At 44.1% G+C, this 24,525-nt stretch overlaps 1 protein-coding gene across 4 annotated transcripts in view; it reads right to left on the bottom strand.

Moving 5' to 3' along the window:
- The window catches only part of LOC148011662 (uncharacterized), a 66,426-nt gene that overhangs the window by 24,417 nt on the left and 17,484 nt on the right, over nt 1–24,525 (bottom strand). For 2 of the 4 annotated variants that reach the window (XM_087670645.1, XM_087670644.1), the window contains exons 7-9: nt 22,619–22,756; nt 21,389–22,490; nt 4,967–5,057 (exon numbers count right to left, since the gene is read on the bottom strand). In XM_087670645.1, the coding sequence (XP_087526771.1) occupies nt 4,967–5,057; nt 21,389–22,490; nt 22,619–22,756 (1,331 nt within the window). The remainder of the gene's footprint in view (nt 1–4,966; nt 5,058–21,388; nt 22,491–22,618; nt 22,757–24,525) is intronic. The other 2 variants (XR_015689362.1, XR_015689361.1) reach the window with 1 other exon arrangement.

Here is a 24,525-nt window from a genome sequence, read left to right on the forward strand (position 1 = left end):
ACCCCCAATAGGGGAGGTAGGGTGGTCGCAACCCTTAGCAAGGGCAATGGCAAGGCCAGACCCACACTGCCACCAGCCAACCATCATAGTCGACAACGCTCTCAATGCCAAAGAACTTGTTGACTGGGTGCAAAGACCCACATCGTCTCCGTAGAGACATTTGAGGATGCGAGTCTAATCCACATCTATGAGTTGCCTCCTGACGAGGTGACTATAGAGACCCACTCGTCAAAGTCAAGTACTTTAGCTACTCCTTGGATTGTGAACTATTGTGAACTATGGAGCTACTCATCATATGACCCCTATCAAGGACATTTTCATTTTTCAATCCCTTGCAACCAAGAGAATTCGAGTTTGAAACAACTCTATAGTCAAGATTCTGGCTCACCATCGCATCAATTTTGCTACCAACCAAGCTCGGATTGCACTACGTTTAATGATATTTACTATATTCCCAAGCTTGGGGTGAACTTATTATCCATTCACTACAAACAATCTTCTTCACAGCAACCATAACCAAGGTCCTTAGCTCTCAGATCGGTTTAGTGATTGCTTGTAGTGAGCCATAGCCTAGTGGCCTATACCACATGACGCAATTTCTTTCCAAGCCGATTAGCCGAGGGCTCTGAGTTCCACCACTTCTAGGCTTTAGCTACTGCACACAAGCCTATGAGCACTAAGTGTCTTTGGCATTTTCACTTGGGACAAAATTGATATGACTCCCTTTATGAGTTGTCGCATCAACAGATAGTAGATGGCCTTTAATGCCCGAAGCTATTGTAGGATATTTCTAAAGCTTGTCAACTCGGAAAGCAGCACCATATCCCATTTCCTCAATTGTCTTCACATAGAGCTGAAGTGCCTCTTAGATTAATTCATATTGATCTTTGTGGACCAATGTCCACACGGCCACCTTGAACGGCATATTATACTTCTCTATGATTATGGATGATCATTCTTGATACATGTGGATATACTTTCTCAAGCATTAAGTCTGATGCCTTTACATATTTCTCTGCTTGGCTACTACTGTTGCATCACCAAACTAGCCATCATGTAGGATGCATGAGAAATAACAGTGGAAACGAGTTCACATCCCATGAGTTTTCCAAGTTCTACAAGAGCATGGCATTTCACACCAAAGCATAGAAACCGAACCATCATGAACATGGCCTATTTGCAACAAAGCTCCCTAAGCACCCTTGGGTCAAGGCTATTAACACTTCGGTGTATATACTCAACCAGTGCCAACTATCCCTCAAAGAACTCCGTATGAGACATTTTTTGGCTCTCAACCTATAGATTTTCACTTTAGAGTCTTTGGGAGTCATGCTTACACACAAATATCTCATGATAAGACATACAAGCTCACTCCTCAAGCTGATCTTTGTAGGATATTTCTCCGAAGTGAAAGCTTATTGTCTGTTCAATCCTTAAACAAACAAGGTGATCGTTAGGAAAGATGTAGCTTTTGACGAGAGGAATACAGTGCAATCTAGTGCACCAAAATCTGTGTCAATTCCTCGTCTTACACCATCAAAGATAGTGCCTCGTGAGCAAGGCCCTCCTGTGCTTACATGTACATATCACTTCAAAGGGGGTCAACTATATCCTACTTTATGTACATGATTTACTTATCACTAGCCATAGCAGAAATTAAGGCCTTACTTTGTGCTACTTTTGAGATGACATACCTTGGTTTGTTGTCTTACTTTTTGGAAATGGAGGTAGTTCGATCTAGGGAAAGTACCTTTGCAGGTAGTTCAATCAGACATGGCTTGTGGCCATGCCTCTTAATCCCATTGTCCATCTTCCTAAGGATATCCCAGCCCTTTGACAAGCACACCTATAGATCTGTGGTAGGAAATTTCCTTTGGTTGATTCATACTAGGCTGGATTTTGCTTACTCAGTTAGTTTGCTTAGTTAGTATTTCAATGCACCTAGGATGTTATATTGGATTGCATGTCTTCGTGTTTTGAGATATTTGCAATGTACCTATTCTTATGGCCTAACTAACAGTTCTAATTTATGTTTGCAAGGATACACTAACCCTAACTGGGCAAGAGATCCTAACACCTCACATTCCCATGGCAGCTGCCTCTTTACCTTAGGCACTGCACCCATCTTTTGGACCAACTATAAGAAGGAGACGATGGCGACTTCCATGGCCAAGGCTTAGTATAGGTCTCTCTTTGATGGTACCACAGATTCTCTCTACTTGGAGACCTTATTGGCAGCACTTTAGTTTCCATGCAACTCTCCTACCGTTGTCGACAACGACAATCAAAGTGCCATTGCTCTTGTGGTATGTATGTTCTATGGAGGTCTCACTTGGTATGTGTTGTTGATGAAACCATTATTGACTGCATTGCTAGCTTTCCAAAATTAATGTTACAACTATGTTAGTCAGGAGTTAGTGGCTATCATTGACAAGCCTCTATCATGTGGAGTATGATGGCTTCTTGAGTCTATCAATTTTGTTTTGATGACAAGCTACAATTTTTGTAGAGGTGAGAGCATGTGGCATGGAGATATAGCTATTCTTGGAACCTGAAATTTAAATGCAGTCACCACCCTAGCATGGTCAGAAGCTCAAGGTGTGAGATTACAAGGATCAACTGCACATATAGAGGATTAAGTTAAGATCACTAAAGAGATATGGATTAGTCAAAATATTAATTGGAATATCCATCAAAATAAACCTAAGAATACTCATCACTATATAGCCATGTACGTATTGATAGATACCTTGACAATATCATTGACACATTTTTCAAGGTATATCAATAAATGTAGAGAAACTATAATAATACACATATCAACAAGTGCAAAGCAAAAAAAAGCAAGAATCTAGCCCTCCAAGGGTTAGATCCCTATTGTACATGTTTGTTGTCTTGTCAAACATAAATTGCAATTCAAGCTTGTATAAAACCCTAAGCACCAACAAAAGTAGTATTATAACACATATAAAAAAGGCACTTGAATGTATAATGCATCAAACATGCTAAAAAGCTCTTGAAAGAAGGGGGACTAACAATATCCTACTGATACAATAGCAGTGGAATATATATAATGTATAAGTTCTACAACAAAAACAAATCCAAGTAATCAAAAGCCTTTTCAAGATTCACTGAACCAACATAGCTTCTTGGTTAGAGTGCTTAGCATAGTTAATGCCCATCTGAACATTCAACATATTATGCAAGATATTTCTATCCTTGATAAATCCATATTGATTAGCATACACGATGCTAAGGAGATGCTTACGAAGGCAATCAGCCATAACTTTAGAGAAGATGTTATACATAGATCCATCAAAGAAATTGGCCACCAATCGAAGAGAAGGGCAATTTCAAAATTAGCTTAATAACTCCCACCTTCCATGATGCAGGCATGATCCCAATCTTCCAAACCTACTGGCATATGATTGTCAAGGGTTTCGCAAAACTAGTAGCATAAGCCTCAAAGAATTCATTGGTCAAATCATCCCATCCCGGACTTTTGAAATGCAACAAAACATCCATAATCTCTTCCTCCCAAATATCACTATCCAAATTGACATGAATGTCTAGCACCACCTGATCCCCGACCAAGGCGGCAAAGAAAGTCGAACAGGCTTGGATGATCTACTCAATAGGAGACAAACAACCAAGAAGGTCCAAAAAGTAATCTCTGCACACATACACAATGGACTACAGATCCATAACCATCTAGCCTTTTCTAACCATATTCTCCTGAGTAAGAGAGGCATGCAATCCCTGAAAGAATTAATGAGATTAATATGAAGCATCTTGCAAGTTTTCAATCAAACTTTGCAGTTTGGCTTGCTAATACGATCTCAACTAGAACTACTAAATTTTGGCTTGGTCAATGTAGGAAGAGGAGATCCTTGGAGAGTGCTTCTCTAGAATCTGGATCCTTGGAGAGCAAGCCTCTTAGATTCAAGGCAGGGCCTAAACAAGACAATTCTTAGTTGTACAATAGGTGTTCGGAATTAATGTGAAAAGAAATACCATAAGGGACACCAAATGTTTTGGGGCCAGCTCATCTCAGTTTTCTTCAAGGAAATCTAGCCCAAATTGGTAAAGTGGTTCAATTTTGATTTACCTTTTAAGTTATTTTATTGCTTGCTGTAAATTCCTATAGATCAGTGCAATTTAAGGTTCCACCACCCTTCTTAAAAAGGAAGGCTGGTTAGCCCCCTAGGTACAGATATCCACGATTGGCATTGACTTCCTGCAAATAGTTCGTAGAGAGTGGAGAGACACATTGTTGGTATGCACAAATGCAGTCAGAGTTGGGGACAGGTTACAAATAGATGCAGTCATAGTTGGTGACACATAGATTATAAATAGATGCAGTCCAACCACTACAGTATAGTTAGGATCTCAGATATTGTCAGATTGGAGAGAGACATTGTTGGTATGCACAAATGCAGTCATAGTTGGTGACACACAGATTACAAATAGATGCAGTCATAGCTGGTGACACAGATTACAAATAGATGCACTCCAACCACTACAGTATAGTTTGGATTTCAGATATTGTCAAGGTTAGATTGCGCATGCATAGGTGCACCTTCCAAACCCCTTGACACGAAGATGGCACCATATCAGCACGACATGTTAGCAGAGGGATTCATTGACAAGCTAGCATACATGGATGTACATCTTTCCCATAGGATACGTGGTGTTATTGAACAGATATGGACATCACCGCACGAGCTTAGCACTAAGATAACATAGTATACTAGGATTGTAAGCATAAGCATATTTAGTTGTTTTTAATTTTTCATTGTTGTTCTCGGTCGAGACAACATGGTCAAATGAACTTATTTCTGTCTCATAGGCCATTGTGGCTTTTGGAGACATTAATACATCTGCCTCCCTCATTCACTCTCTGTTTCATGATTCTGATTCACTATCTTTCACAAAAGAAGTTATCATAATAGACAAGAGACCATACTCAGCATGATCAACGGAATAATGAAGATAAGCTCTTTTCCAATTAGTCTCATACATCACTGTAATACTTTTGTTAACTTCCATCCGATCATCTGTTGACATTATTCAACCACTTTGGCAATTAGCTTTGCTTATATGCTTTTAAGGAAAAGCACACGTCTTTCAACACATGTTTCTGAATTTTTGAATGTACTAGTAAAAAATTAACCATTGGAAAACACTTTAAACAGTATATCTATGCAAGAAAGATGGTCATTTGCAGTTGATGGACTTAGAAATTTGGAAGACACGAATTACACGTCATCTTTTGGACAGATTCAGCTTCCAAAGAGCACTGTTTTGTTTCCAAAGCTAGGATGTACAAAAGAGTCAATCAAAAATCTCTATCAAAAGACAGATGAACAAATAAAGCTTTCCTCATGCACCCAAAAAAATATGCATTGCATCCAGAAGTACTTCTTGCTAGAATAGCACCTGTGCACTATTTCATGTGCCTCCCCTAAGGCGCCTGTATCATCTGAAACACTTCAGTCCCCTGACATTGTCAACGGTAGTCAAAATGGAAAAATGAATAGGAAAACACCCAGCAGTTGTAACACTGGACAAGTGCAGGACATCAATACAATGAGATAGCAATCAGTGAAGATAATAATACAATGCCACTGCCTGCTGCCTGGAAGAACAAAGAATGAACAATCATAGACCAAAAACTAACAGACCTGATTGACTGCAACCTGGTTTGATCAAGATACACTCGTGGAATGGCCAATCACAAACTGGTAAATCCACCAAGCCTTCACATATACACGTACTGCTCCATTGCCTAAAACTCCCGCCCAGGAACTCCAGCCTCTGCTGTCCTCGATGTTGCCTACTTCTTTTCATGCTGAAGATGAACATTCAAACGATACTATATATTTATTGCCATGGTGTTATGAGTGCCAAGAACCTCTAGGGTCTCCTTGTCCTTGGGTGCCTCACCTCTTTAAGGAGTAAGCCTTGCTACCAATCCTAGGCTTGGCATGAGGCACTCACAACACCAATTGCTCTACCATCTCTGCCTTCATAAACAGCACTAAAAAGTCTGTGTATGCCCTGATACCCACTAGTAGGATACAGGATAAACACCACTTGTCAAAGTAGATTGCCAGCAGTGCAGCTACGACATAAACACAGCCAAACCCACTAGTAGGATACAGGATAAACACCAACTTTGGTGATTATTTTGCTACCTCATGATCACAGCTCTAATGGGAATTTGGACTGCAAAAACAACTGTTAAAGGAGGCTAAAATCTCCTAATGTGGACAACAGCACAGATTATGCATGCATGTAATGAGGTTGTTTCAGGCTATCTAAGGCCCTAAAACTATGCACGATGATGCATAGCCATGTACTCTGATTTTTCCCAAAAATCAAGTTTCTCCAAATAGTCCTCGATGCAAAACATCATGCAACTTAAGTGCATGTGGTAAAAGATATTATCCGTTCATTGATCTTTGTACTTTTCATGCCTTCCACCTTTCCAAACTAAAACAAACTTCCATTGTTCCAAGCTCCAGTATCTGTGAGAGTGCGCAACGGAAGAAGAACACGAACATAGAGGAGAGGAGAGAGAAAGCAGAGAATGAAGGAAGAAAGTCTGCACTGACTGAGATGAATGCTGAATACACTGAAATGGACAGAACAGTCCCTGCACGCAGCCCGGAGCATCAGTGAGGGAACCAGGACAAACTGGAAGCAGTGGCAGCACCAATGCCGGAGACGGAGGCGACGGGAGCAGTGCTGTACCTGCAGAGCATAATGCTGGACTGACTGGGGGGGCTGATATAAATAGCCCCCAGGCCAGCAAACTGGCCGACCAGCCAAACTGGCCGACCTGGCCAGATTTGGCCGACCAGCCAGATCTGGCCGACTTTGGCCAGATCTGGCCGACTGCCCAGAAAATGGGCAGTCTGGACAAAAAACAGCCCAGTTTGGGCTGTATGACACCCAAGGCTGCTGGCTAACCAGGGCAGCCACAAAATGAGCTGACAGAGCTCCTCTGTCTCCTGTCAGACTCTGACAGGAGCTCACAACCAGGAGATGACAGACTGAGACTGATGAAGAGCAGGCTAACACCCCCTCTCAATTCCTGGGAGAGTCTGAAGACCCAAGAACCGCATGTGATGAAGCAAAGAAGCCTGAGGCAAAGGCTTCGTAAAGAGATCAGCTGCATTGGCTGCCGTAGGACAATAGACCACCACCAGCTCCGAATCCACGATCCGCTCTCGAACATAGTGATACTGAACCTCAATGTGCTTTGTGCGAGCATGAAACACCGGGTTCTTAGCCAGAGCAAGAGCACTCTGGTTATCCACGCGCAGCTCCGTAGGTCCGGTCGGGGAAAAGCCAATCTCCGCGAGTAAGCGACGGAGCCAAACTGCCTCCATAGCGGTCGAACATAGGGCCCGATACTCAGCCTCTGTAGAAGAAAGTGCCACAGTAGGCTGCTTCTTGCTGCTCCAAGAGACAGCACCAGATCCAAGGGTGAAAGCATAACCTGTAGTGGATCGTCTCGAATCCACATCACCTGCCCAATCAGAATCACTCCATCCAGAAAGGGTAATCCCTTCTCCATACATGATCCCGAAGGATCGAGTCCCTTGCAAATAGCGAAGAACGCGCAAGGCCGCCTGCCAGTGATCCTGGGTAGGAGTCTGCATAAAAGAAGACAATAAAGCCACCACAAAAGAGATATCCGGCCGAGTATGAAGCAGCCAGATAAGAGAGCCGACAAGGCACCTGTAACGGGTGGGATCGGGAAGAGGAACTCCAACTGTCAAAAGCTTGGACTCGGGGTCCATGGGACATGAGATAGGCCGACACTCAGCCATATCAAACTCTGAAAGAAGCTCGGAGATATACCTGTGCTGCGAGATAAAAATGCCCTGTGCCATCTGATAGATCTCCAGGCCTAGAAAGAAGTGAAGGATCCCTAGATCCGTCATGTCAAACTCCTGCTGAAGAATGGACCGTGTATGCTCCACCTGCTGAGTGTTGCTCCCTGTAATGATAAGATCATCCACATACAAGATAAGGAACACCGAAAGAGAATCCACAACCCGTAAGTAGAGGTTGGGATCATAAGCGGAGCGCGCAAAGCCACTCTGTAGAAAGAAGCGGTCAATCCGCTGGTACCAAGCACGAGGAGCCTGCTTTAGGCCATAAAGAGCCTTCCACAGCCTGTAGACATGATCCTCCTTCCCCTGCACAAGAAAACCAGGAGGCTGTGAAACATAAATCTCCTCCTCAAGAACGCCATTCAGAAAAGCAGACTTGACGTCCATCTGGTAGACAGGCCAACGGTGGTGAGCAGCAAGAGCCAAAAGAACTCGGATGGTAGACATCCTGGCTGTAGGAGCAAAAGTCTCAAAGTAATCCAACCCTGCACGCTGGGCAAAACCCTTGGCAACAAGCCTAGCCTTATGCTTGTCCAAGGAGCCATCTGCAAGATACTTGGTCTTAAAGACCCATTTCACACCAATCACCTTCCGTTTCGCGGGACGCGGAACAAGCTCCCACGTATGGTTTCGCTCGATGGAATCGAGCTCGGCTTGCATAGCCTATCTCCAAATATCCTGTGCAAGAGCCTCCTCCACAGAGGAAGGCTCGGAATCCTGAAGAATCTGTGACATAAGAGCATAGTTCACACATAGTGAACTGTCCCGCTGGGCCTGTAAACGGGCTGATCGACGTGGACCTGAAGAAGAAGCAGGAAAGTGAGTAACACCTGAATCCTGCATGAGCTGGCGATACCATAAAGGAATCCTGAGAGACTCCTGCGGCTATGAGGGAGACCGGGGGGTCTCCGGAACCTGTAAAGCACCCAAATCGGAGAGGGACTCCCCCTCACCGAGTGAAGGTAGATCCTCCGCATCTGAAGAAGGCTGTATATCCTGTGAAGATCCCGAAGTGGCGGTAGAAGAGCTCGTAGTAGACGAAGGCACATCCACCAAAGGGGAAAGGGAAGCCGAAGAAGGAGAAATAGGGGGGGTGCTAAGGGGCATCCTGGAAGGAAGGGAAGGGAGAGAAGGTGGGGGGGGGTCCGTCGATGATGAAGAAACATCTGTAATAGAACCATCAATCGGATCCTCAGAGGCCAAAGCCTCATCAAAGATCACATCCCTGCTCACCTCAATCGTCCGCGTCGTCGGGTCATAGAGCCGATATCCCTTCGTGGTCGTACTATAACCAACGAAGATAAGCTTTCGCGACTTAGAGTCAAACTTCGTCTTCCTCTTCTTCTTGTCCACATGGACAAAAGCATCGCACCCAAAGATGCGAAAATAGGACACGGAAGGCTTCTTCCCAAAGAAAGCCTCATACGGAGTCATGTCCAGTAACGCCGAAGTCGAAGAGCGGTTGCGAATATGCACCGCTGTAGCCACCGCCTCACCCCAAAGGAAATGAGGAAGACTCCTATGCTCCAGCATAGATCGGGCCATCTCAATCATGGTCCGATTCGCACGCTCCACCACACCATTCTCTGATGGTGTGTTCGGATGGGAATACTCCACCCGAATACCATGATCCCTGCAAAACTGAGAGAAAATGTGAGAAGTGAACTCGCCACCGTGATCAACTCGAACACCACGAACCTTGGAAGTTGTTTGGGTCTCCACAAACACCTGCCACTCACAGAAACGGGAGTACGCCTCGCTCTTGTACTCCAAGAAATAAGGCCACACATAACGACTAAAGTCGTCCACAATCAGCATCAAATACTTGGCCTTCCCAAGGGAGGCCGTGCCCATAGGTCCGCAAAGGTCGGTATGAACCAACTCAAGCGGAGAAATAGCCCGCCTAGAAGCAACCTGCGGGTGAGGTTGCCGGTGTTGCTTGCCCCTCAAGCAGCTAGGGCGCAAAGTGTGAAGAGAAGGGAAATCAGGAAGTCCCTCCACCATCTTCCTCCTAGAAGCCCGGCGAAGAGAATCGAGGTTCAAATGACCATACCGAGCATGCCAAAGCAGCCCAAGCTCATGGGAAGTCCGCGCAGCCAAGGCTGTGAGCGTATAAAGCCCGCCCTCCTGTGTACCTGTCCAAAGAGTATCACCAGTAGAAGCATCCTCCACTGTGACTGCATCCTGAGTAAAAATGACTCGGGTACCTAACTGAGTAAGGCCATGCACAGATAATAGGTTAAAACCCAAATCAGGGACATAGAGAACTTTGGTGGAGGAAGACCGCCTGTCAGAAAACATAGGTAAAGTCCCCACGCCTCGAACACGAACTGTAGAATTGTCACCAATGGTGACTGTACCCCCTCTGGCACGAAGTTCCTAAAGCCAATCCTGTCGGAAGGTCATATGTGAAGATGCTCCACTGTCGACGAGCCAAGGCTTCTCCTGTGTGGTAGAAGCTAGGGCAGTGTCTTCCTCAACAAAGACATGCACAAACGCAGATTCTGTTGTGGCTGGGGCCGCCTTCGAGTCCTTCTCCTTAGGCTTCAAATGGGGATACTTCTGCCAACACTTCTCCTCGGGATGAGTGCCCTTCCCACAATGGGGACACTTGGGCTTCTTCTCCTTCGCATCCTGCTTGTCCTCCTCCTTCTTGTCCTTGGCCTTCTCCTTCTTTTGTTTCTTCTTCTTGCCGCCACCTGTGCCGGCCGTAAATGCCTTGGTGGAGCCACTGGCTTCCACCTCTTTGAGTCACTCGTCATGCTCCAAGACAAGCGGGGAAAGCTCCTCCCATAGGAGTGTCTCACGGGTCCTCGAAGTGATGAGGCTGGTGTAGAAGACATCATAACGGGGTGATGGCAGCTGAGTCAACAGAATCATCGCCATATCCTCAGACCATATCAGACGACCAAGAGAGGCTAGCTCGCCTCGCATATCCTCCATCTTCGTGATGTGCTCCTTCATGGAAGAAGAACCATCAAGACTGAGCATCCGCAACTTCTTCTCCAGGGAAATCTTGTGAGCAAATGTCTTGTGCTGATACAAAGACGCAAGCTTTGTCCACACTTCCGCCGCGGTCTGTAACCTGTGAACATGTACAAGAACAGAATCATGGAGACTCATAAAAAGAAAGGAACGGGTTCGAGAGTTGAGCCTATCCCATAAGGCTGCACGGTCCATAGAGGTGCCATCGGACGAATCCACGGGGGGTCGGTCGATGGGCGAAGAAACAAGCTCCCAAAGGTCAAAGGTATCAAGGATACAGGCCACCTTGCATGACCATAGGGAGTAGTTGAAACCATCCAACTTATCTTCCTTTGGAAAGGAAGGGAGAATCGGCACCTGTATAGAGGGAATCAAGGAAGGCATCCGCACATCTGAAGCAGTCTTCACTGAAGAAACCTTCGCAGTAGATGGAACCCTCTGAGATGCATGGACTGAAGAAGGACGAGTGCGAGGAGGTTCTTCCCGATGTCGAACTTCACGATAATCCCGCCTCCGCTCAGAGGAATGATAAGAGAGAAGCTCATCCTCTGAGTCTTCAAAACCTGAAAACTGGTAAGACATCTTCCGATCTGCAAAATACCAAAGAAAGTTGTGCCGCTGTCGAAATAGGACCAGCAATGTGGTCACCAACCACCAAGACGCAGGCAGAGAGTGCCTACAAACACCTGAATCTGCAAAACGCAAAGAGTACTGACGTCGAACACCAGAGAAGAGACCACCAGCACCAAGAAACAGCCCGGACAGAGGTCTCCAGCAGGAAAAGGGCCGCCTGAGGTGGAAGCGACCTACAGAACAGCAAAACGCAGCCTGTAGGGAGGTCGCCCAGCAGCAGGAGAGGCAGCCTGGTGGAAAACGCAGGGTTGCTGCGTTGCTGGATGACGTGGCAGCGTCTGCAGTCAGCGTGGGCAGCAAAACGCAGGCTGAACAGCCTTCTGTAGCAGTCGCCTGGCTGTGGTTGATCTGTTGGCAGCAGCAGCAGGGTATCTCACTCCTGAGGGTATGTCCTCCGTGCTCTCAATCAGGCGATGATACCATGTGAGAGTGCGCAACGGAAGAAGAACACGAACACAAAGGAGAGGACAGAGAAAGCAGAGAATGAAGGAAGAAAGTCTGCACTGACTGAGATGAATGCTGAATACACTGAAATGGACAGAACAGTCCCTGCACGCAGCCCGGAGCGTCAGTGAGGGAACCAGGACAGACTGGAAGCAGTGGCAGCACCAATGCCGGAGACGGAGGCGACGGGAGCAGTGCTGTACCTGCAGAGCATAATGCTGGACTGACTGGGGGGGCTGATATAAATAGCCCCCAGGCCAGCAAACTGGCCGACCAGCCAAACTGGCCGACCTGGCCAGATTTGGCCGACCAGCCAGATCTGGCCGACTTTGGCCAGATCTGGCCGAATGCCCAGAAAATGGGCAGTCTGGACAAAAAACAGCCCAGTTTGGGCTGTATGACACCCAAGGCTGCTGGCTAACCAGGGCAGCCACAAAATGAGCTGACAGAGCTCCTCTGTCTCCTGTCAGACTCTGACAAGAACTCACAACCAGGAGATGACAGACTGAGACTGATGAAGAGCAAGCTAACAGTATCAAGTTACCACAACTTGGGGCTTTGGCCTAAATCCAACTATCCACCATCTCTTTCAAGATTTAGACATCAATCTTCCACCATACTGATTAAAAACTGAGGTCCACTATACTAGCCAAGGCAATTATCCTTTGCCAAAAAGGGTTGGCAATAATTATAAAATGGAATATTTATCAATATCTCCACACTTTTGTACATTAAAATCCCACTCCCAAGCACTAGGGTTAGGGTTTAGCAAAAAAACCTTGTGACCTATGGCAAACTCTATTGTTGCCACATCTATGAGACTAGGATGAGGGTTTAGCAAATCCCTAGGTAGCAACATACCCTCTTTGTGAATTTCAGGTCGTCGACTAAAAGGCATCCATCTAAGGCTCAAGGACACGAGGGTAGTCTTCTAAATTTGTTCTCATCCACCCATTTTGGGTCACTAAGTGGATAGTTCTTAAAGTTCATCAAATGCTTGCAAGTGAGAAGGTCACCTAGAGAGCTCTAGGAAGGGATGTGGATTTACCTTAAAGTCCCAAAGGACTCCGATTCAATGACTACCAGCAAGTGCTATAAATTGTCCACAAGGTATTGCGGTCCTTTCCAAATGACCAAGAAGATAAGTAGTATGTCCTATGAGTGGGACTTACCTTTAGAAGTCTGAGTTCACCCTGTATTCCATGTGTGTCATTTGAAAGAATGACTGGGACAAGGTGAGCAAATTGTTCTGATTGAGGAAGTCCTCGGCTTGAGGATACTACTCGTTATGTCCCACTAAAATGCAAATTGATTCTTGACCTTAGGGCTAAATGATCTCGTCAAACTGTTTATCCCGAATATTTGGTCAAGTGGGAAAACCGCCTGGATACAAAGGCTAGTTGGGAGTTAATACATTCGTTGAAAAGTTGTTTCCCTCACTTCATTCTTGAGGATATTGTTGAGTACAGCAATCATTCATAAGGGGGGAAGTGTTATGTCCCTAGACATCCGGATGGGTGCTAGTAACATTGGTCACTGTGATTACAAAGCAACTTAGTATGAATGCACTAAGGATACTTCAAGGTTATTGCAACTAAGTCCTATAAATAAATAGGATTCAAGACCCTATTGTGCAAATTCATTGTGTGATCATCACTCTTGGACTCTTGGCTTATTGGCCAACGCATCTGTATGCCGGGATAGTGAGGGTTTGGTGGTAAGGGACACCAATCCTTGGGATGTGGTCATGACCCTGAGTGCTGCTAGCTCCCAAGCTTGGAGATGAGCCCATTCGGCTCTATGGCTGGGAGGTGAGTTTGACATCCAATCTCTTTTATGGTGAGTTTGACTTGCGTCATGTCTCCTGTGCATGTTGAATCCTAGGGGAACATTTTATTGGAGGTTATGAAACACTCAGATGCGTAATTTTGTCTACCAACAAAAGAATGCCATTTAGATATTGGATCCATTTTTTCCACATGGTTATCGGTTTGGTGCTACTTCATCGCATCCGACTCTAAAACTAACTAGGGACTCAAATGCACCTCCATATGATGAGCATAGCAACCATAAGGTAGTTGAGAAACTACTTTGGCTAGTTCATGCCCGTCCAGACATCTAATATCCTACCTCCATCCTTAGCCAATATTTCAATGTACCAAAGGACTCTCATTGAAATTCATGTATACACATGTTCAGATACATCATATTACTAGTACTTATTCTTACGGCTTGTCTTCTAGTTGCAGACTAGCCTTACAAGGCTAGATCAATTCTGATTGGGTTGGAGACTTGAATACCCATTAGTCTCAAGGCAGTTGTGTATTCTCCTTGGGTTCAGCTCCCATTTCTTGTCTAGCCAAAAACAACAGACAATGGCTGCATCTTTCACCAAGGCTGAGTACAAGGCCTAATATGATGCTACTGCAAGGCCATTTATTTGAGTAGTGCCTATTTCATACCCGTCTAGACATCTCCTAACCTACTCCATCCTTAGCTAATATTTCAATGCACCAAAGCACTCTCATTGAAATTCATGTATATCTGTGTTGAGATAAATTACTAGTACTTAATCTTATGGCTTGTCGTTCTGATACAGACTTGCTAGCCTGGCTTGCTGCCACCCAGCCCTGGCATCATCAGCTGCCCCTGTCATCATCATCAGAGCTGCTGCATTTCCAGCTTACAGCCTGCATTTCATCGTCCAGGAGGCCAGCCTGCTGTCGTCATCTTCCTCATCGTCTACTGCCTGTGGAGCTGCCAACTCAGCCAGCCTACCTCTGTTTTGCTGCCGAGAATCCATCAAAGACATCTTGCTACTTAGAGGACTGCCTTTCACTCCCTACACCACCGCCCACATCATAATCAACCCTAGTGGACTGCTGCTGCTGCATTTTGGGATCCATCACAAGTACCACACACTCTTGGAGCTGATCTCACACACTCTTGGAGCTGATCTCAACTTCTCCAACACCATTCTCAGCTCACCTCTTCTGCAGTCCTTTGGACATGGAGGTTTGAGGCCCCTTTGTATACATTCGCACTCCTTTATCGTTCATTTCATTGAGCATTCTACAGATTCTGTTCATTGCATTGGTGTACATTCTACATTTCTCTATGTTTTCCTAACATTTATTTACAGCTGCATGTTACCCCTGCTGCCATGCTGCAGCAGCATCTAGAGTGATCGTAACAGGCTACTACCTATGTTTCACCCTCTTGCCTGCATTTTGCCCTTCTACCCTGCTATGACTGAATCATAAAAGGCTACCACCTATGTTTCACCCTCTTGCCTGCATTTCACCCTTCTACCCTGCTATGACTGAATCTGCAGTCATGATGATAGCTTTTGGAATTGTGCTTCGCCACTTGGAACCTTCTACCTACTTCCTTCTTCATCATCAACATCCAAAGTGACAGGAACTGCTATGTTTGGTTGTTCTCTCTATTGAGCTAAAACACACTTTCCAGCTGATTACCATTTTTAAACAGCCCCAAAACACACTTAATTAATGAAAAATGCAAATTTGGTGTGCAATTCAAGAGAGTTTAAGTGGTCCCCCAAAACCCTAATTTTTTGGGGTACCCTTCAACATCTATAAATAGATAGGCTGCCCACTATTCACCCTCATCCTTTGTACAGGTCTCTCACTCTACTTGCAGATTTCAACCATCAGCCACCTACCATTTGCTGACCAGTCGTCACGGACTGCAGCTCATCACTATTAATTAATGAAAAACGCAAATTTGGTGTGCAATTCAAGAGAGTTTTAGTGGTCCCCCAAAACCCTAATTTTTTGGGATACCCTTCAACATCTATAAATAGATAGGCTGCCCACTATTCACCCTCATCCTTTGTACAGGTCTCTCACTCTACTTGCAGATTTCAACCATCAGCCACCTACCACCTGCTGACCAGTCGTCACGGACTGCAGCTCATCACTATCCTGTTTTCAGCCATCAACCTGCTGGTTGGAGGTCTCCATCTACTGCATCATCATAGTACCTGATCAGCCTGCATTTTCAACATCTGGTGCCAAGCTATAGGTTGTTGCCATCCCTCCCACCAAGTAACTCTTGCAGTACTTGCATTTTTGCTTTCCAGTAGGTCGTCTACATCAACAAACACCTCTCCTATTGTCACCTAACACTCTCTCAAAGCACACTAGGGATTGGATCTTCCATCTCCGCTCCTAACACTCTCTTTCTCCATCCCATCATCTATCTACCCTCCAATCACTCCACCTCTTAGTGCATCATTAAGGGGAATGCCACCCTTTAACATTGTACCTTCCATATATCCCCACTTTACCACATTGTTCCACACTCAAACGGTTGTAATGGATATCCCCCTCACTATCCCCAAGCACTCACAAATCCCCCACATGACCTTTCAAACATAGGAATATACATCCTTTGCTTATGGATTGTTGTCGCACATCCCTTGGGTCACTCCTCCACAAGGATTTCCATCCTCTACTCCCCGTGTCCCTATCTGTCCACTATGGGCTCCTCATGCAGTTACCATGCCCATTCCCAATTCGCCCTTGCCCACATTTGGATCCGCTATGCACACTTCTCGTATACATGGTGGGCACTCTAGGATTACTTCCCAAGTGTACTCCACTCCACCTCCCTATCACCCCAGTTCACCCTACCCCCATTACACACCTTTTCCACCTCCTAGCACTACCACTCCTGTTGCAACGACCAAAAATGCCTTTACGAATAAACCTCGTTTTAACGGATCGAATTTCACCACTCAATCAAACTTCATGTAACAAGTGTTTGAATCTCAAGGACTTTGAGACCTCATTGTCGGTACCAACCGGACCCTCAATTAGCTTACCCTAATCACATTCATCAATGGAGAGCCTACAATGCTATAACCAATGTTGAGTTAATGAAGGGGTTGCTTCATGAATTCCACTTTAAATTTTACAGCATTTTCCCCTCGCATCTGAGTGTTGGAGTCATCTCATTGACCACTATGCAACACAAGATCCTACTCGACATATCAATCTCGGTTTTGAGCTTCAAGAGTTTTCCATTAAGGAGATGATCTTAAAGTCAAGTTGACTAAGTATCAGCATTTACTAGCCAAGTTTACCAGTACTGGCTCCCCAAAGTCAGTTGATGATCAAGTCATGTTCTTCTCGAACAAGTTGCCTGATAAATACTTCCATTTTATCTTGCACATTATATCACTTCCTAGATTGCTGATCTTCTACGACTTTGAGTGCCAATTCTTGCGATACACACGGCTACAGGATCAAGTCCACAAGAAGTCCTCTACACACATCCATTCATAGGCGCAAGGATTGGTTGTCTCTTCTTTGGGAGGAACAGCCACCAGTGGCAAGAACTCGCAAGATGCAAAGGCAAGCTAAAACAAGGGTGACACCACTTTCTCCGACCAAACCAAAGAAACACAATTCCTTTGGCAACAAATTCCCAAGAAAAATAGGTTTTGCACACACTGCCAGAGGTCGGGCCATGTGAACGAGAAGTGTCATACCAAGGCCTAGGGTCTTCCTCCTAGAAAACTACCACAAACTATTGGGACTACCTCCACTCCGACTAGCCAATCCAATTGGGCTACACCTCCTGCTATTGCACCATCTACCCTAGCAACTACTAGATATGTGGCATGTGGACAATCTCAGTAGCCTAACTCCTTCACTACTCCTGAAGAATTTGTTGATTGGTTTGCTAGTGACTCACATATTGCACTTTACACATCCATTCCTAAGACATCTATTGCACCTTCTAGGACCCCTTCTCCACCTCGTCGTACGTGATGGTGGCCACACACTTAGCCTTACCCTTTTTAGACTTTTGCTACATACTTACGTACTCATTGCATTACACTTAGCTTTGCTATCTTTTATTTTCAGATTTATTTTTTGGAGCATCTCACTACTCACCTCTATGCTTGTAGATTTTTTCTCTCTTTTGCAGGGTTTTGTATTTCAATGTAGGGCTAGGGCTAACCTACAGGCTTGCATCACTCCTTCTTGGGCTAAAGATAGGATATGCATGCCGTTTTTTTCATGGTTCCATCGACTTGGTGTTTTGCTCTTCTACTAGCAAGGAGGCTTTTCCTCCCACGATGGATCATGTAGCATCTATCTTACTATTATCATGGCAGTGACTGCTATTCTTGCTCTTACAATAGGGATGCCTCATCATCTTCATTCACATGGTTCTCGACACCACATGAAGACCGATTGGTGACATCCTTAAGCTCCTTTTTCTTCTTTGGCATCAACATCCACGTTGAGAGGGAGTTTCTACCCTTCTTGGTATTCTACAAGTTTCAACACTTCTCTTCGACATCAGCCTTCCCCCTATTGTACCTTCCTCTATGCATTGTGCGATTTCATCATCTTTGTATTACGGTGCTTGGGCAAGTGAACAATTTTCCTACAAGAAGGGACACTATTCAAGTGACACCAATTGCATGAGCATTCTTCACCATATAGCATACTATGCATCCCATTGTACAGAGCACCACTAAATGGATCCTAAGCTATTTCCATCGATGAATTACATACACCACCATCCTTCTTCCCATGATACTTCATAACCCTTTCCTTCATTACTGGCATTCTCAAGTGGTTAGATAAGCTTGTATTATTTTATGATGTATTGGATGTATCATCCCTACTCTCATCTTTTGGGTCACTGTTACTTAATCAACTGCCACCCCTAAAATTACATTTTCACCACTTTTTTTATAAAAAAATTTCAATGTGGTTCCATCCATCTTTGTAAGGCTTGATAGGCCACTGGGCAGCCAACAAGCACCCTTTGTGCAATGCCCTATCCTCTCTAGGGTAACCACTTGGACTCCCTTGGTAAGATAACCATCACCTCTATAGTCATGATAGGCCATTGAGTAGCCAACGTGCACCCTTTGTTCGATATCTTGGCTGTTTGGGATTGGATACCTTGGGATAAACATTATCAACCTTCCCTTTTAGGCTCAATTTTGGGCTTAACAAGGGGTGTTGAGCCAAAACAAGCTTTCCAGTTGATTAGCATTTTTAAACAACCCCAAAACATACTTAATTAATGAAAAACACAAATTTGGTACATGGTTTGAGAAAGTTTCAATGGTCCCCAAAACCATAATTTTTTGGGGTACCCTTCAACATTTATAAATAGACAAGCTGCCCACCATTCACCCTCATCCTTTTGTGCAAGTTTCTCACTCTACTGCGCAAATTTCAGCCATCAGCCACCTACCATTTGCTGTCCAACCGTCACCGACTGCAACTCATCACTATCCTACTTGGCTTGTTTTCAACCATCACCTTGCTATTTGGAGGCCTCCATTTGCTGTGTCATCATAGCACTTGATCAACCTACGTTTTCAGCATCTCGTGCCAGGTAACAAGCTGCTGCCATCCCTCCCACCAAGTGATTGCTGCAATACCTACATTTTTGTTGTCCAGCAGGTCGTCTACATCAACAAACACCTCTCCTATTGTCCTCTAGCAATTCTCTACCTCAGGTTATCAATTTTCAAACTTCCTTTGGTGGTGCAATATTGCGTTTACCAGATTTCAGTCTTCCACTGCCATGTTTTGGTGACCAGCCTACTGCCCTTCATTATTCAGCACTCTCTCATCTCCAATTGGTGGTTACAACACTTGAGATCCCTCTCCGGTGGACGTCACACTCTGGCACTCCATTGCTTTGTCCTTGGGCATTCTGTACACTCTTACATTCATTCACAACATTCATTTACAGCATTCATTCACTTCAAAGTTTCTTCTCTCTGTGTTTGAGTTTTGAGTTTTTGCATTATTCATTTTGCGTTTAAGGTTTAAGTTTTGCTTGTCTCTATCTGAGTCTTTGTGTTTCAGTCTTGATCGTACATGTGTTTCCTCAATGCAAACCCTAGCATTATCTTGGCACTCTCTACTATTGTACTTGCTTGTGCTACCTTGATCAGATCTGGCATCAAGTGTCAAGGGTTTGCTACATTTAGGGTCCGTCCTTAAGGACAAAACATGAGAGACAATGGCTGTTGGACAGCCATGTGCTATCACACCTGGCATGCTCAGTTTATTCATTGAGTTTCATTTCAACATTCTCTGCAAACCTAGCATGCTCAGTATGTTCATTTGTTAGTTTGTGTTCATACACCTATGCTTTCTCTGCACAAACACTAGCAATTCCTCACAAGTCCTTGTTGCATTCTTGATCTAGGTACTAGTTTTATAAGTGTACCGGACATAGAGACAAGGAACGCCCGTTCCAGCGCATAAGAACGGATTAACGCGTTCCAGGAGGTATGAGCCCAAGAAATGCTGGCGAAACGTTTCCTCCCGTTCCCTAGCCCGTTCCCTGGCCGTTCCTACCGTTCCCTATTTGGAACGGCCGTTCCAGCAAGATAATTTTTAAATTTAAAAAAAAACCTGTCGCCCGCTACTCCCGTGCCTGCTCCCGTCCACCTGTAGGCCGTCACGACTCGCCTGCATCTTCCGCCTGTTGCCCGCGAGCTTCTCCCGCCTGTCGCCCACCTTCTCTCTCTCTCTCTCTCTCTCTCTCTCTCTCTCTCTCTCTCTCTCTCTCTCTCTCTCTCCACACACACACACACCGTTCCCTCCGTTCCCATTCCCTCACTTTGGGCGTTCCCCCCGTTCCGGGGGGTCTCGTTCCCGTTCCCGTTCCCCGTTCCTGGTAACTATGGTGCCGGACATTCACTTGCAGCATTCTAAAAATTATTTCTGTTCCCACAGCATCTGGCATTTAGTTGCTTGTTGCTTGTTGGTGTAGGTTCGGAACGGCAACCCATCAAATTTTTTGTTCCACAATCCATGAAGCTCCACGAAAAGTAAGAGATCCAGCAACAGTAAGCAATCAAGCTTCTGTAAATATTGCCCAAAGCCTTGGCAATGCTGATCAGTAGCACACAAACTCGTTTTGTTAGAAGATATCAGACACGTTTTGCACTTTGTGATAATCTTCAACATCTCCAAGGACCACCCATAATGGCCCTCGTACAATATGCAACAAAGTGGTTCAGTCCTTTGGCTTAACTTCTTAAGTTCCTGTTCACAATGAGCTTTCTTGATGCCATCTAAAAGGGACATCTGTCCTCTACAGATTGAAGAGAGTAGTTACTTGAAAACTCTCTCCTCATTCAACCATGACACTTCAAAAAATGAAGTCAAGAGGACAGACCATCTTACAATATCCATTCTCGTATTGACAGACTATTTAAAAAGGGACAAACCCCTTCACAAGAAATATTGTCATTAAACAACACCTATTGCAATCATCATCCATTTACAAAAACTATCCTTAACAAAAATAAGAAAAACACCAATAACCTTTCTTCCTCAAAAGACTAAGAAAATCATGTTGAAGCACAGTGCATGAAGAGCTGTAAGTGTCATGATTACCGTGATGATTCCCACTTTGACCTTGTGCATCACACCGTAATTGCTCAGAAAGATTTTCAGAATCCACTCCAGATGTCTTCAAGCTGGACTGGGTTGAATCCCTTGTGGAAGTATCATGAATCCTCTCAATTTCTTGTCGTATAAGTTGGCCCATGGCTGAAAAGAAAATCTCTAGGGAAGCAGCCCTTTCCTCTGTTGATTGTGTTCCTTCCAGAAACTCCTGTTCAGTACTTGACCATACAGATGCTGATTGCATAACATCTCTGTTCTGAACAAGCTCCATGTTTGACTCTGTTGCAGTGGAAGTCTGACTTGAACTGGCAGCTTTAAACTCATCAATGAATTCCTTTTGGAAATCTTTGAACATCTCTTTGACTAATACTTTAACATCATCAAACAAAACCTGTCTCTGCACCTCAGCATCTGTAAGCTTTTGAGCAAAACCTAGTACTTCTTTTTCAATTAATCTGATCTTGCTGTCTGATTCAATTTGATGAACCTTCTCTTGCTTACACAATTCCTCTAATATAGTCAGTTTATTCACCACATTTCTCAAACCCAGCGATGGCTCTTCTGAAAGGAGATCCCTCTGTATCTTTTGCACAGCAAAAAGATCACTCTTAAAGTTCAAGCTTTCTGGATTTTGTTCTGTTTTTAAAATGTTCAGCTCCTCTTGCAATAATTCAATCACATTTTCCTTATCCCCCAAATCTTTACTAAATGAAGTTACAAGATCATGTATATGTTTCACATCTCTCTCAATTTGAACCAGAGTCTCCATGTTGCAATCTCTCATTTCCTCCACTTCTGCTCTTCTGATCGAATCATTGGCAAGATCTTTGACATGATCTTCAAGCCTGTGAACAACACTCTCTAGTAGCTTGACCTTTTCTTGAGTTTCTGAATCCTTCTGCCCTTTGTGCCATCCCTCTTGCAGCACTGCAATTTTCCTTTCTTTCTCCTTCAGAATACTATCAAGGGATTCAACACGATTTTGCATCATCTTCAGCATGTTTTCCATCTGTATCAGACTCGCCTTAAGAGCAGCATTCAGGTCCTCAGCTGTTATTCTTCTGGCCACTTCACTCGACAGATCTTGAACCTGGTTTTTAAGTGCAGGATCTTTTAGATAATTCTGAAGCACATGAAACTTTCACAAGAGGCTTGATAAAATCTTCACATTCTGCAACTTAAGAATAGACTTAATGTTTAAGTGCAGTCCAAACTGACCTTCTTGTAAAGATGTTGCTGTTTTATTAACAGCTCCCTCTTCAAATCAGTGAGCAAAGCATCCTTCTCGTCAAGCTTTCCTGCTGACTGTTGTAGTTGATATCGGGCTCCATCTATTTCCATTTTCAACCTGCTAACCTGCATATAAAGATGAGATGCAGTGAGCTGCTTTTTAAAGATGATGATATCTTACATTCTAGATACTGAAGTATCATTACAACTAAAACTAAACAGCTAAAGGTGTACTGAACTCTGGCACCTTTCCTTGGCAAGTGCTCTAAGACCATTGCAATAAGCTTGTAAGGCATGATGTGTAAGCTTGGAAAAGTGAGATAATTTGGTATTGAAAAATATATCATAATGATGGAGAAGCTGAGTCAGCTTTGATCATGCTACCTGTAACCATCAACCATCTTTACATGCTGCATGACAGTGCCTTGAAATTTGTAGCATTTGTGCATACCAATACTCTACCTCCCGTACTTGACACAAAATCAAACATTAATTTTCAACCAACTAATTCAACCACCCTTTTGCATCATGTTTCACGCAACAGCTAATATGTGCATATCTCAGTGTGCAGCATCTTGAATAATCTCATCAACATTGAGCAACTGCTCATGCAAATCTGGTATATCAGGAAGGTGATCGTCATGCTATCACCCTCAACATGTTTACATTTGCCAACTCTCTGTGAAAATAGGAGATCCTGGCCTCATTGCAGGCAGCAAACATATGCTCAAGTATGTTCCGTGCTGATTTTGAGGTCTTGCAAGACCGAATATGCGAAATGATGGCCCTTTTTACTGACAATGCTATCAAGGAAAGTGCCTAAGCCTTTGAATCCTATATTGTCAAACAAGTGCCAAAACTGTCACACAAATACCAGAGTGTGCACAATGTCATCCAAATCAACACTCAACCACAAGAATAACAACAATGCATTGCTATATACTACTGTAGTACAACTACCTCATAATGCATGACCACAAAATTACAAATTCCAAAAATTTAATGCCGACTCTCACCAAAATTTTTGAATTTCCCCCAAATTTACTATTCAATCTGACTGAAGTAGCAATGAAATGTTGTTGTACAGCTGATTTCCTACGTAGGATGCATGCAAGGCAAAAGCCCCAAATTTCTTCCCGAAATTTCAAAGAAATTGAAGAAATTTTTACCTTACAATCCAAATTTCTGCAAATATGTTGCCATAGTACGCATGCCAATAATAACTAGAAGCTAGAGTTGCCTCATGATGCATGCCAAAGCTAAAAAATTAAGAAGCCCCAAATTTCTCGCACCAATGTCGAAGAAATCCCACAATATTGGCAATTTTAGTGGAGATTCATGCATGAGGACTCAAATCGGGCAAAATCCCCAACTTTCCTCAAAGAAAATTTCAAGAAATCTTAGAAATTGGAAAAGTAGGCCAAAAATCCCCAAATTTCTTGGCGTGGAGTGTGAGAAATTGAAAATTTATTCGAAATTAGGTATGAGATGAGCAAGACAAATGAGAAATTGCAAAAAATTTTGAAAAACTCCAAATTTGAAAAATTAGGGGTTTTGCATTTTTTCTTAGATCTACAAAAAATGGTGAATAGGGTTGAGAAAATGGTGAGCAAGGCTGAGAAAATAGCGGGCAGGGCTAAGAACATATAAACAAGGCTAAGAGAGGTTGTGTGTACACAATTGCATGCAAGACTATGTATGGGACTGCGTGCAGGCTGAAAACACCTGCAACACCTCCTTCAAAACAATAACTTCTCTTCTTCGGGCTGGACATTGGCTTACTACAACACAACCTTGGCAGAGAGGCACTAGCTAACGGTGGCTGTTTAGGATCTGCAAAAAATGGTGAATAGGGTTGAGAAAATGGTGAGCAAGGCTGAGAAAATAGCGGGCAG

This window comes from Lygodium microphyllum, chromosome 28 (assembly GCF_053477565.2).
Source record: "Lygodium microphyllum isolate KBCC chromosome 28, Lygodium_microphyllum_v1.1.10, whole genome shotgun sequence".
NCBI lineage: Eukaryota > Viridiplantae > Streptophyta > Polypodiopsida > Schizaeales > Lygodiaceae > Lygodium > Lygodium microphyllum.